Genomic DNA, 14,517 nt, shown 5'->3' on the forward strand with positions numbered 1-14,517 from the left:
TCTGGTGCCCAGAGGCAGACGGAACAGCTGATTGGTGCGGGGTCCGGGTGTCGGGTCTCCACCGATCATATACTGATGATCTATCCTGTGGATGGGTCATCAGTATGGAAAACCGCCCCATGCCCAGACAACCGCTTTAAACAGATTGATTTACGGTACTTATAGATAAATATATAGCAAAGACATGTAAAATACATACAAATACATGTCCTGGACCTGAGGATGCCCCTGTCTGGGGTGGGTCTCGTATACTCACTAATGATGTTATGATGTCCTGATGTTATGCTGCGAATGTCTGATGAAAATTGATGATGATAATGTCTAGAAAAAAAGGGAAGGAATGAGTTAAACAGATTCATTGACATAGCTATATACATAATACAAGACAGAATACATGTCCTGGACTGGAGGATGCCCCTGTCTGGGGAGGGTCTCGTATACTCACTAATGATGTTTTGATGTTATCTAATGAAAATGTTTGATGTTAATGTCTTGGAAAAAGGGAAGGAATGAGTTAAACAGATTGATACCACATACAGAATACATGTCCTGGACTAGAGAATATCCCTGTCCGTGGAGGGTCTTATATACTCACTGTTTAATCTGATGTTTCTGAAACTGTTGATATTATTTTCTAGAAATAAAGGGAATGAGTTCAGCAGATTGATTGACAGGTCACTTTCACACTGCATGATTTTGGTCAGTATTTTGCATTACTATTTATAAGCCAAACCCAGAAGCGGAACATGAATAGCAAAAGTATAATGGAAATATTTGCACGTCTTCTGTGTTTTGGACCAACTCCTGATTTTGGCTTATAATGCAAAATACTGGGTGTGAAAGTGGCCTTAGAGCTATATACACAAAGAGTATACATGTCCTGGATAGGGATGCATGATGTATCGAAACTTCGATACTGTTTCGATACCGTGGACCCCAAAACGGTTCGCTACCGTTATTTCATGTATTTCGATACTAAGCTGTGCGGCCGCACAGCTCAGTATTGTAACACATGAATGTATGAGAGCGGGGCTGCAGCTGTCTGATACAGCCACTGCCCCGCTCCTGAGTTCTGACAAGTGCATCGGGAACTGGGAGGCCAATTGTCCCCGACAGCTGACACTCTACTGTTGCCGATCAGCGGTTCATTTCCGCTGATTTCGGCAATTAACCCCTTAAATGCGGCGATCTATTGCAATCGCCGCATTTTAGGGGTTTCTAGCACATTGGCAGACCTCACAATGAAATCGCGAGGTTTGCCGATGGCTAGCATGGCGACCGGAAGCCAAACAATGGCCTCTGTGTCTGCCATGTACGGAAGCCTATCAGGACCAATCAGAGTGACAGGAGGTCACTGTGTCGTTCCCGATGCACACTGTCGGTGACAGTGTCTATGACAATGTGCATCGGGAACCACTGGCTGGTCCTCGTAGACTTACTGTCCGAGAGACTGTGACGTCACACTGACAGTTGGAATACATTACACTACCTACATAGTGTAATGTATTCTAGCAGCGATCAGAGCTGCAGGTCAAAAAAGAAAGTGTAAAAAGTAAAAAAAAAGTTAATAAAAATGTTTTACAAAAGTGTAAAAAAAATAAATTTTTTTTCCTATAATAAGTCTTTTATTATAGGAAAATAATGAAACCGTTAAAACACAGTACACATATTTGGTATCACCGCGTTCGTAACGACCCAAACTATAATGTTATTTTTCTCGCACAATGAACACCGAAAAAAATAAATGAAAAACAATGTTAGAATCAGTATGTTTTGGTCACCACCCCTCTCAAAATATAGAATAAAAAGTGATCAAAAAGTCGCATGTACCCCAAAATAGTACCAATAAAAACTACATCCCATCTTGCAAAAAACAAGACCTCCCACAGCTTTTTTGACAGAAAAATAAAAAACGTTACGGCTCTCAGAATATGGTGACACAAAAAATAGGGTATATGACCAGGACTTGTCTTTATTAGGCAACCCATTTACGTCATTGACATTTTATGGCCTCAACCTTTGTGTACAAGGATAGGACAATACCCATACAGCTATACTTGTGTGGTCAGTAAGGACCTAAATATGACAGTGGCTGGTAAAATAATTTGAAAACTGCTCAACGTGGTTCAACAAATATCTGATCTCACTTACCAAACTTATACTTTGCATAAAACCCATTATATTCAATAAGATTCCCACTGTGGAACTGTAGAAGTACTACATTGCCAGTAGACGCCACCTGTATGTTGTCAAGACGTCCACAATATGTGCCCAGGATTGGGGATGTGGTTAACGGACCATCTCTAATTATCAAATACTCTGGGATGCATTTTGGTGAATTTTGAATCCAAAAAAATAGGAAGTTTAGAACCACCTGTAAAAAAAACAAACATGTAAAGGATGTATGCGTGAGTCTGGGATTGGTGGAATTACAATACAGTACAGATTGTCAATTTAATATTTTGACTAAGCCACCACTGCTTCTCAAAAAGTGGGCGTCACTAGTGGTCGACATCCTTACCAAAATATGGGCATATGGATGTCGTGTGGAAAGTGTGCTGGATAAAAGGCCACACAGCGGCCACATGTAAGCCACAGTGCCCATTATCAGTCACTGTATCCAGTCGCCTCCGGCCTTTTCTTGCCACAAGAAGAAATGTAGAAGTTCCCTCCTGTCCTGTGGAATCTGGGGTGTTCGGCAGGCATGCAGTGCCCTGTAAGGAACTGTATGGCACCTCACCAGTTAGGGCCCTTGCAAAAGACCGTCGTGCCGCCCGAGTCCCGTCCGTGGAAAGATAGGACATGTTCTCTCTTTCCATGGATCGGAACGTCGGGTCCGTGTTCACGTACCCAATTCACCCACTAAGTGAATAGGTTAGTGAAAATTATCGGGTGCCACTCGGATGCCATGAAATATGGTCCGAGTGGCACTCGGTTGTGTCCAACTGGGTATAGGCCCAACTTACAGTTTGAGAAGCAATGCTTTAAACAATGATTTTTGTTGCGTAAAATCAACATTGACATTATTTTCATATCTAATATTATGATAAACAGACTGCATCGATAACAACAAATATCTTGAGTCAATCAGAAATGTGGGATTGTACTTTTTGGAATGTGATGTAAATGTCCAGTCACACTTCAAACCTAATGAAAATCATGAGAGATTATCAGCCTTTGAGATGTAACTTTTTACCGTATATCCTTCAGGGGCTATGATGCTATATACAACGTCCAGATGGGTTGGATATATATTAGGAAATCCTGGAGATTTCACAATCCCGGTTTGCGCCACGAAGGTCTCTCCGTATTTCACTATGTGAAAAGAATTTGACTTAGTGTTCATTCTCGGTTTGTTTAAATCATAACTTTTTAGTGTGTAAGTTTAAAAAAAGTCATAGTAGTCACTTTTTCTTGTCTATAATAACCCAGAAGAACAAGTAGGGGTGTAAAACAGAGTTATGGGGTTTCATATCAAAACTTTAAATGGGGTCCCACTCTACCATGACTACTTTCAGCAGGAAGTGAGTTCACGACATGAAGTCCTCAGTGGTCTCCGGTGTTTCTCGTCCTTTCTTTGGTGGATGAATGTTCTGCATTTAATTTTCCACTGCCGTTCCCTGTACTCATGGCCGGCGTCAGCACCTGGCAAACCCGGGCAAGTTGCAGGGCCCACTACCCTTGTGGGGCCCCGTCGTCATGGCATCACTGTACATATATGGACAGTGATCTCAGGAGGAGAGAAGGAGTCCCAGGCAGAGTGCTAGCAGCTCTGCTGCGGGACTCTGTCTCTGGAAAGCTCCTGACATCACTGTCCATGTATGGACAGTGTTGTCAGGAGCAAAGCAGTGTCCCAGGCAGAGTGCTAGTATCGCTTTTCCCGGTATCTTTGGCTCTGGGGTTGCCCCTGACATCAGTATCCGTATATGTACAGTGATATCAGGGGCTTCCCCAGAGCTGGAGTACCGGAGCAGAGCCTTTATTAGCGCTCTGCCCAGGACTTAAGCTCTGTTCCGGACATCACTATCCATATATGGACAGTGATGTCAAGAGCAGAGCATGGTTCCCAGGCAGAGTACTAGTAGCGCTCTGCCCGGGACTATAGCTCTGGGGTTGCCCCTGACAACACTGTCTATATATGGACAGTGACATCAGGGGCTTCTCCTGGAGAGGAATCCCCAGTCAAAGGGTCGGCAATTCTCTGGCTGGGTATTGCACTCCTACAGGGAACCTCAAAGGCGCTACCTACAGGGAGGGGGACTGTGTGGCACTACCAGGGAGGGTGGCTGTGTGGCACTATCAGGAAGGGGAGCTGTGCAGCACTACCAGGGTGGGGGACAGTGTGTCCCTACCTGGGAGAGGGGGCTGTGTGGCACTACCTGGGAGGGGGGCTGTGTGGCACTACCAGGAAGGGGGGCTGTGTGGCACTGCCTCGGAGGAGGGGACTGTGTGACACTACCTGGGAGGGGGGCTGTGTGGCACTACCTGGGAGGGGGGCTGATTGGCACTACCTGAGGGGGCTGATTGACACTACCAGGGAGGGGGCTGTGTGACACTACCAGGGAGGGGGGCTGTGTGGCACTACCAGGGAGAGGGGGCTGTGTGGCACTACCTGATAGGGGGGCTGTGTGGCAGTATCTACAGAGTGCGCTAAATTTATGGGGGTACAAACGGGGGGCCTAACTTCTATATTGGGGCATAAACAGGGCCTAACGTCTATATGGGGGCACAAAGTGACGTTTGACATTTTACTGCCACCATGAGTTCCCCCACAAAAGGACATACTAAGTCTGTCACCCAAGGGCCCACATAAACCTTGAGCCGGCACTGCCCCTACTCTTCCACAGCGATCACTTACTGCACCTCACCAATAAGTGGAGGTGGACCTAGAGGCGTAACTTGAAACTCCTGGGCCCCAATACAAAATCTTTCACAGCTCCCCCACCTACCATATATAATTTATAATACTGGTGTCCTCTTATGTGGCTGAGGGGATTTTGGGCCTCCTCAGTCTCCAGGGCCCGGGTGCAACTGCTACCACTGCATCCCCTATATCTAAGCCCCTGTATGGACCCCTTAGCTGCTGGGCCACATAGCAGCTCCCATGCCTCCTACCTTGGTAGTTATTTTTCCAGCATGTTTTTGTTTAGGTGGATTTGAAAAGTGGAGGACACTTACCTGATTGATAGGAAGCACTAAATGTGCTCTCAACTGATGGCTGGTTGTTCACAATCTCTATCAGCATGTAAAATCCGGATGAAATTAGAGGTGGAACTACGTTGCTTCCACATGTCTTGTCCAGCAGAAGACGCGATGATTTACTGACTCCATCATAGACTTTAATGTAGGCATCATCACAGTCAGGAGATGATAAGATATTGATGTCATTGAGCTGCAGGGAAACCTGGGATGGAAGAGAAGGAAGTAACAGTGTAAGCTCAAAGCCAATAAGCTTTTGTTCAGGAAAAGTATTTAATACAACAGATGTTTGTTTGATATTTAATATGTACCTTGTAGACAGATTGTATAAGATAAAAGCAGCTGGGTCCTCCTTGGCTTGATAGAGTTGAGCTATAGATGAAAGTTCCTGATAATTTCACAAACTTTCTTGAACACACATCTTAAAAAAAATACAAAATTTGCCATGAAATCATACTTAAACTTGCAGCATAAATGCATAAAAAATATGAAAACTAACAATTCATTGGAAAACATAATTATGCCCAGAAGAAAAGCAGGGAAAAGAAGAGGACAACAAATGGATGGGTGGATGCAATCACAGAAGCCATGAGAATCCTGAAGACCCAGCAAAGAAAAGGACACGGAAAACAGAAGGACGTTAAAACACATACATACCCTCAAACCACAGCTGGATTATAGGGGAGGCAAAATGGGCAAATGCCCTTCACCATCCAGGGGCCTTCACCACTCTCCCCATGACAAATCATAGCAGGGTGCTACAAGTCTCTGATACCATAACTATACACACAAGATAGTCGGCACAACACGCGTTCAGGTGATATATCTATTTCTTCCGTTTCCCCATAAGCATGCATGCTCAGATCAAACAAGTGTGCATATCTATTTCAATAGGGAGGAAGATATTGGCCAATAGCAGAACTCTCTGGCAGCACTTATCTTCTGAAAGTCACCAGACTGCCCAAATCAGCAGGTTCGGTGATATTTATTATATAGGTCGTATATAGAGGTATTATTTGGGCATTATATGGCAATATTATTTTGGCACAATATAATGCTGTTGTTTGGGCATTGTTATGCCATTGTCCGAGCACTTTATGGTGGTATTATTTTAATGCTGCATGGTTGTTGTGATAGATTGTGATACCATTTGTAATCTTTAAATATAGTGTAGCTATATTATTTTCATTTTTCATCTGTACTGTAGCTTTTTATTTTTTTCTAAGATAGTATTCATTCCTTCCGCAAATAAAAAGGATAGCCCAGGAACCAGTGGTGTAACTACCGCTGTAGCAGCCATAGTGGCTTCTACGGGGCCCTTGGCATGAGGGGGCCTGTGCTGCCCGCCAACACGCCCCCTCCCCATATGCCCGGTGGCGCCGCTAGCAACCGTTATGGCTGCTACGGCGGTAGCGACGCTACTGCAGGGCCCGCGCCGCCGAGCCTCTAACATTTATGGTCTGGGCGGCACGGGACCTCTCATGCCCGGTGGTGCCGCTAGCACCGGAGGGGGCCCCGGTGCTAGCGACAGCCACCCCCTTTTGCAGTAATTGTACCTGCGTCTATAGCGATAATTGTACCTGCGTCTAATGACTTTCCCCGCCAATCAGCGCCTTTCAATGACGTAATCACGCCGCTTCCGTGGTTGAAGGGCACTGATTGACGGGGCAAGTCATTCTGCCCTTTCAATCAGCGCCTTTCAACGAAGTGCCGCCTGCGTCGTTCAGCTCCAGCAGACCAGCTCAGAAGATAGCAGATCTGCATTGCCACCGGACGGAACGGGATCATGTGAGTATGTAACATTTTTTTTTTCTACTAAAACTGAGTAGCATTATCTACAGTGGGGCTCTATCTACAGGGGGGGTCTATGTGTGGGGATGTGGATCACTATATATGGGGGAGTTATATGTAGGGCACTATCTAAAGGGGTGGGCTATATGTGGGACACTATACAGCGGTGCGCTATATGTGGAGAACTATCGTGGGAGCTATTTGTAGGGCACTATCTATAGGAGTGGGCTATATGTGGGACACTATATACAGGGGTGGGTTAGCTGTGTGGCACTATCTATATATAGGTCAGCAGGTTGGCTCAGTGGTTAGCACTATTGCATTGCATCTCTAGAGTCCATATTTGGGCACTATATACAGAGGGCTGTATGTGGGGCACTATCTACAGGGGCTTTTATGTAGGGCACTATCTACAGAGGCTCTATGGGAGTTACTATCTACAGGGGGGCTATGGGGGCACTAACTACAGGGGGCATGATGTGTATGTGGTACACAGTGTATGATACTATAATAATCAGGGACACAGTGTATGGCGCTCTTATAGTTAGAGGTGCAGTGTATGGCACTTTTATATTTAGAGGTGTTGAGAATTTATCTTCGTTTATAGGTGCAGAAATGTTTTGAAAGTGAGAAGCTGAAGACTTCTGAGCTGAAAACTGCAGAAATGGGTTGTGGCCGGGAGAAATCCATCATAGAGGTCTGGATTGGTGGGAGAAGAAAAGAGAAAAAGAACTAGAATCTGAGACGGCACCGGTGAGTCACTTAATAAAAATGTTTATTCTGCCTCTAATCAGCACTGTAGTCATTGTATGATCTGCAGCGAGATGATGGGTGGTTTGATTTTTTTTTTTTAAACAACATCTCCCAGCATATCCTTACCATTGTTTGGGCCATGCTGGGAGCTGCAGTTTTACGCCATACAAACCTATACGGCAGGGGTTGCACTAAATATAGCTGTATTTGTTCTGGTGCTGTATATATGTACTGAGCTTGGTTCTGGGGCTATATATATGTACTGAGCTTTGCTCTGGTGCTGTATATATGTACTGATCTTGGTTCTGATGCTGTATTTAACCCCTTCGCGCTCAGGTCAGTAATAGTACGTCCTGCTAAGTAGAACGTTCGCGCTCAGGTCAGTACTATTACTGACCTGAGTAAACACGGCGCCATCTTTCCCCGGCGCGTGTCTGAGCTGTGATACCTGCTGTTTCCGACAGCAGGCTATCACAGCTTAGTGTGCAGGGACCGATCTCGGTGGTCCCCGCCGATTAACCCCTTAGAAGCCGCGTTCAATAGCGATCGCGGCTTCTTAGGGGTTAAGCTGCCATCGCCGGCCTGCTACACGATAGCGGGCCGTGATGGCTACTATGGCAACCAGAATCCTAACAATGGACTCTGGCTACGCCATCGACGGAAGCCTAGTGGGTCCCGACAAAATCAGGACCCACTATGCTTGCTGTCAGCGAACAGCTGACAGCTCTAATACACTGCACTACGCATGTAGTGCAGTGTATTAGAATAGCGATCAGAGCCTCCTGCTCTCATGTCCCCTAGTGGGACAAAGTAAAAAAAGTGTAAAAAAGTAAAAAAAAGTTGCGTAAAAATAAGAAAATAAAAGATTTAAAAGTAATAAAAGTAAAAGTCCCCCTTTTTCCCTTATCAGTTCTTTATTATTAATAAAAATATATAAATAAACAAATAAACTATACATAATTGGTATCGCCGCGTCCGTAACGTCCTGAACTACAAAACGATGTCGTTATTTATCCCGTGCGGTGAACGCCGTAAGAGAAAATAATAATAAACCGTACCACAATCACAATTGTTTGGTCACTTCACCTCCCAAAAAATGGAATAAAAAGAGATCAAAAAGTCGCATGTACCTAAAAATTGTACTGATCGAAACTACAGTTCGTTACGCAAAAAATAAGTCCTCGCACGGCTTTATTGATGGAAAAATAAAACAGTTATGGCTCTTAGAATAAGGTAACACAAAAAATAAATTATATTTTACAAAATGTATTTTATTGTGCAAACGCCATAAGACATAAAAAAAAACTATAAACATCTGGTATCGCCGTAATCGTATCGCCCCGCAGAATAAAGTGAATATGTCATTTATAGCGCACGGTGAACGCTGTAAAAAAAATTGAATAAAAAACAATAGTAAAATTGCTGTTTTTTTAGTCACCACGCCACCTAAAAATAGAATAAAAACTGATCAAAAAGCCGCATGCACCCCAAGAAAACTACAATGGATTCCTCAAGGGGTCTAGTTTCCAAAAAGGGGTCACTTTTGGGGGGTTTCCACTGTTTTAGCACCACAAGACCTCTTCAAACCGGACATGGTGCCTAATAAATTAAATTAAATTAATTAAATGTCACCTCTACTTTGCTCTAAATTCCTGTGAAACGCCTAAAGGGTTAATAAACTTTTTAAATGCTGTTGTGAATACTTTGAGGGGTCTAGTTTCTGAAATGGGGTGTTTGATAAGGGTGTCTAATATATGGGCCCCTCAAAGCAACTTCAGAACTGAGCTGGAAACTAAAAAATAAAATAAAAATGAGGCAATACTTCGCTTCTTACATTATACTGATAATGAGCCGTGCCCACCCCGAGATGACCCCAGTTTTGACCGTTTGTATAAACGGAGACCCCTATTAGACCGTTTCAGTGCCCGGTTTTCCCAGCATTCACCCCCGAGAAGTGTATTTCTATAGATGAATCCCTGGTACATTTGAAAGGGAGGCTTCAATTCCGCGAGTACCTGCCGGGTAAGAGGGCAAGGTATGGCGTGAAGATGTATAAGCTGCGAGAGTGCATCAGGGTATACCTACAAATTTAGGATATATGAAGGGAAGGACACCAGTTCTCAGCCCCCAGAATGCCCCCCCTTACTGGGAGTTAATACAAAAATTGTGTGGGATTTGGTGCACCCACTGCTGGACCAGGGTTACCACCTCTACCTGGATAATTTTTATACCAGCGTCCCACTCTTCAACTGCCTCGCTTCCAGAAGTCCTGCGGCATGCGGCACTGCTAGAAGAAACCTGAGAGGCCTCCCTACGACTATGCTTGGGCAAACACTCAGAAGGGGTGAGAGCAGGGCACAATCTAGCAGCAACATATTGTGTGTCAAGTACAAGACCAGGGAGATGCCACACCAGTACCCATGTACCTGTACGAGGTACCAGTACAGGGACCCCCAAACTAGACTGCATCCTGGACTACAATAGGTACATGGGAGGGGTGGACTTGTCAGATCAAGTCCTGAAGCCTTACAGTACTTCTGGAAGCGGGGCCACAGGCATCGTACCAGGGCAACACTTTTTAGGAGAAGTTCCCCAAACTGGCAAGAAGGGAAAAAGTCAAAAGAGGTGCAGAGTCTGCTATAAGAGGGGGATAAGGAAGGACACAATATATCAATGTGACGCGTGTCCCGAAAAACCAGAGCTCTGTATGAAAGAGTGTTTTCAAATTTATCATCCATCCCTTTATTTTTAATTTACCCGAGTTTTACTCGCTCTGATCCACTTCGCACAGCTTACCCCTCCTCATCTTTCCCCTCTGAGCCCTGCTGTGTGCCCAGGCAGCTGATAACAGCCACATGTAGGGTATTGCCGTACCCGGGAGAGCCAACATTACAGTTTATGGGGTGTAGGTCTCCGGTGGCACATGCTGGGCACAATATATCGGACACTGACATGGCATATATATAGAAAATTGCAAATCTCACTCTGCACCATCTGCTGCGCATTATCTTTTACACAATACCTGTGGGGTCAAAATGCTCACTACACCTCTAGATGAATTCCTTAAGGGGTGTCGTTTTTAAAACGGGGTCACTTCTCGGGGGTTTCAACTGTACTGATACCTCAGGGGCTTCTGCACACACGACTTAGCACCAGAAAATTCCCAGTAGGCCACATGGTGGTCCTTTCCTTCTGAGCCCTCCCATGGGCCCAAACGGCAGTTTATCACCACAAATAGGGTATTGCCGCACTCAGGACAAATTGGGCAACAAAATGCGGTATTTTATTCCTTGTGAAAATAAGAAATTTTGAGCCAAAACTACCTCTTATTGGAAAAAATAAATTTTTTTTTAATTCACAGCCCAATTCAAATAAATTCTGTGAAAAAACTGTGGGGTCTAAATGGTCACAACACCCATAAATAAATTCTTTGAGGGGTGTAGTTTCCAAAATGGGGTGACTTCTGGTGGGTTTCCATTGCTTTGATACCTTTGGGGCTCTGCAAATGCGACATGGCACCCGAAAACCAATCCAGCAAAATCTGGGCTCCAAAGAACACATAGCGCTCCTTTCCTTCTGAGGCCTCCCATGGGCCCAAACGGCAGTTTATCACCACAAATGGGGTATTGCCGCACTCAGGACAAATTGGGCAACAAATTGGGGTATTTTATTCCTTGTGAAAATAAAAAATTTTGAGCCAAAACTACCTCTTATTGGAAAAAATTTCATTTTTTTGAATTCACAGCCCAATTCAAATAAATTCTGTGAAAAAACTGTGGAGTCTAAATGGTCACAACACCCATAAATGAATTCCTTGAGGGGTGTAGTTTCCAAAATGGGGTCACTTCTGGTGGGTTTCCATTGCTTTGATACCTTTGGGGCTCTGCAAATGCGACATGGCACCCGAAAACCAATCCAGCAAAATCTCTGCTCCAAAGAACACATAGCGCTCCTTTCCTTCTAATACCTCCCATGGGCCCAAACGGCAGTTTATGGCCACAAATAGGGTATTGCCGCACTCAGGACAAATTTGGCAACAAAATGGGGTATTTTAATCATTGTGAAAATAAGACATTTTGAGCCAAAACTACATCTTATTGGAAAAAAGTTTTTCTTTTTAAATTCACAGCCCAATTCAAATAAGTTCTGTGAAAAAACTGTGGGGTCTAAATGGTCACAACACCCATAAATAAATTCCTTGAGGGGTTTTGTTTCCAAAATGGGGTCACTTTTGGTGGGTTTCCATTGCTTTGATACCTCTGAGGCTCTGCAAATGCGACATGGCACCCGAAAACCAATACAGCAAAATCTGGACTCCAACAAACACATAGCGCTCCTTTCCTTCTGAGCCCTCCCATGGGCCCAAACGGCAGTTTATCACCACAAATGGGGTATTGCCGCACTCAGGACAAATTGGGCAACAAAATGGGGCATTTTGTTCCCTGTGAAAATAAGAAATTCTGATCAAAAATGACATCTTATTGGAAAAATTGTCATTCTTTTAATTTCACAGCCCAATTCAAATACGCGCTGTGAAAAAACTACGGGGTCAAAATGGTAACAATAACCATAAATTAATTCCTTGAGGGGTGCAGTTTCCAAAATGGGGTCAGTTTTGGGGGATTCCTACTGTTTTGGCACCTCAACACCTCTCCAAACCTGGCATGCTGCCTAAAATATATGCTAATAAAAAAGCACGACCAAAATGCACTAGGTGCTTCTTTGCTTCTGGGGCTTGTGTTTTATTCCACGAGCGCACTAGAGCCACATGTGGGACATTTCTAAAAACTGAAGAATCTGGACAATACATATTTAGTTGTGTTTCTCTGGTAAAACCTTCTTTGTTACAGAAAAAAAATAGAATAAAATTGAAATTCAGAAATAAAAACGAAATTTGCAAATTTCACCTCCACTTTGCTTTAATTCCTGTGAAATGCCTGAAGGGTTAAAAAACTTTCTAAATGCTGTTTTGAATACTTTGAGGGGTCTAGTTTTTAAAATGGGGTGCTTTATGGGGGTTTCTAATACATAGGCCCCTCAAAGCCACTTCAGAACTGAACAGGTACCTTAAAAAAAAGGCTTTTGAAATTTTCTTAAAAATATGAGAAATTGCTGTTTATGTTCTAAGCCTTGTAACGTCCAAGAAAAATAAAATAATGTTCTAAAAACGATGCTAATCTAAAGTAGACATATGGGAAATGTGAACTAGTAACTATTTTGGGTGGTATAACCGTCTGTTTTTCAAGCAGATGCATTTAAATTCTGAAAAATGCTATTTTTTCTAAATTTTCTCTAAATTTTGCAATTTTTCTCAAATAAAGACTGAATATATCGACCAAATTTTACCACGAACATGAAGCCCAATGTGTCACGAGAAAACAATCTCGGAATCGCTTGCATAGGTTTAAGCATTCCGACGTTATTACCACATAAAGTGAAATATGTCAGATTTGAAAAATGGGCTCTGAGCCTTAAGGCCCAAACTAGGCTGCGTCCTTAAGGGGTTAAGTACTGAGCTTTGTCCTGGTGCTGTATATATGTATGAGTTTGGCTCTCGTGCTGTATATATGTATGAGCTTGGTTCTAGTGCTGTATTTATGTATTGAGCTTGGTTCTGGGGCTGTATTTATGTATTGAGCTTTGTTCTGTTGCTGTATATATGTATGAGCTTTGTTCTGGTGCTGTATTTATGTATTGAGCTTGATTCTGGTGCTGTATTTATGTACTGAGCTTGGTTCTGGTGCTGTATATATGTACTGAGCTTTGTTCTGGTATTGTATATATGTACTGACTTTGGTTCTGTTATTGTATATGTGTACTGAGCTTGGTTCTAGTGCTGTATGTATGTACTGATGTTTATTCTGTTGCTGTATATATGTCAGAGCTTGGTTCTAGTTATGTATTTAAGTACTGAGGTTGGTTCTGGTGCTGTATATATGTATGAGCTTGGCTCTTGTGCCGTATATAGGTATGAGCTTGGCTCGAGTGCCGTATATAGGTATGAGCTTGGTTCTCGTGCCGTATATATGTATGAGCTTGGTTCTAGTGCTGTATTTATGTACTGAGCTTGGTTCTGGTGCTCTAATTATATAGGATATATTTATAATAACAAAATTGCAGGGCACATACAATTGTTTTTTATTTGTTGTATATTTAATGGAAACCTGTCTGGTAGTTTTAACCCCTTGAACCGCCACCATGCGGTAATACATGACCTGACAATATTTCCGAATGTATGCTGTTTTTTCAGACGCAGCAAAAATCTATAAAATCCACTTTTAGACGGCGCACACCATATGCTAATTACTCATTAAAGGGTCATGGGGTGGTGCCGCTATCCTGAAGAGTCACATAGTCCTGCCTCCAAACTCACCTTTCCATGTTTGATTGACATTCCCCCTGGCTGATACAACTTTCTCGGATGTGCCATTGCCTTGTACTATTTCGGGGGCTGTGTGGCACTATATACAAGGGGGGCTGTGTGGCACTATACACAAGGGGGAGCTTTGTGGCACTATACACATGGGGGAGCTGTGTGGTGCTATATACAAGGGACTGTGTGGCACTACTAAGGGGGGCTTTGTGGCACTATCTACTAGGGGGGCTGTATGGCACTATTTACAAGAAAGAGGGCTGTGGCTCTATCTACAGGGGGCTGTGTGTGGCACAATCTACAGGGTTCTGTGTGTGGCACTATCTACTAAGGGGTAACTGTGTGGCGCTATCTACTAAGGGGGGCTGTGTGGCAATACATACATGGGAGGGGAGCTGTGT

The 14,517-nt window shown here is 43.7% G+C and overlaps 1 protein-coding gene across 5 annotated transcripts in view; it reads right to left on the reverse strand.

Moving 5' to 3' along the window:
• LOC142759140 (embryonic protein UVS.2-like) overlaps positions 1-14,517 on the reverse strand; it is a 30,583-nt gene that overhangs the window by 5,612 nt on the left and 10,454 nt on the right. For 3 of the 5 annotated variants that reach the window (XR_012883090.1, XM_075861022.1, XM_075861025.1), the window contains 4 exons: positions 5,511-5,620; positions 5,179-5,404; positions 3,197-3,315; positions 2,152-2,374 (listed from right to left, as the gene is read on the reverse strand). Coding sequence is in view for 4 of the 5 variants with exons in the window: in XM_075861022.1 (XP_075717137.1) it covers positions 2,152-2,374; positions 3,197-3,315; positions 5,179-5,404; positions 5,511-5,620 (678 nt within the window). In the remaining variant the exon portion in view is untranslated. The other 2 variants (XM_075861024.1, XM_075861023.1) reach the window with 2 other exon arrangements.

This window comes from Rhinoderma darwinii, chromosome 4, assembly GCF_050947455.1.
Source record: "Rhinoderma darwinii isolate aRhiDar2 chromosome 4, aRhiDar2.hap1, whole genome shotgun sequence".
NCBI lineage: Eukaryota > Metazoa > Chordata > Amphibia > Anura > Rhinodermatidae > Rhinoderma > Rhinoderma darwinii.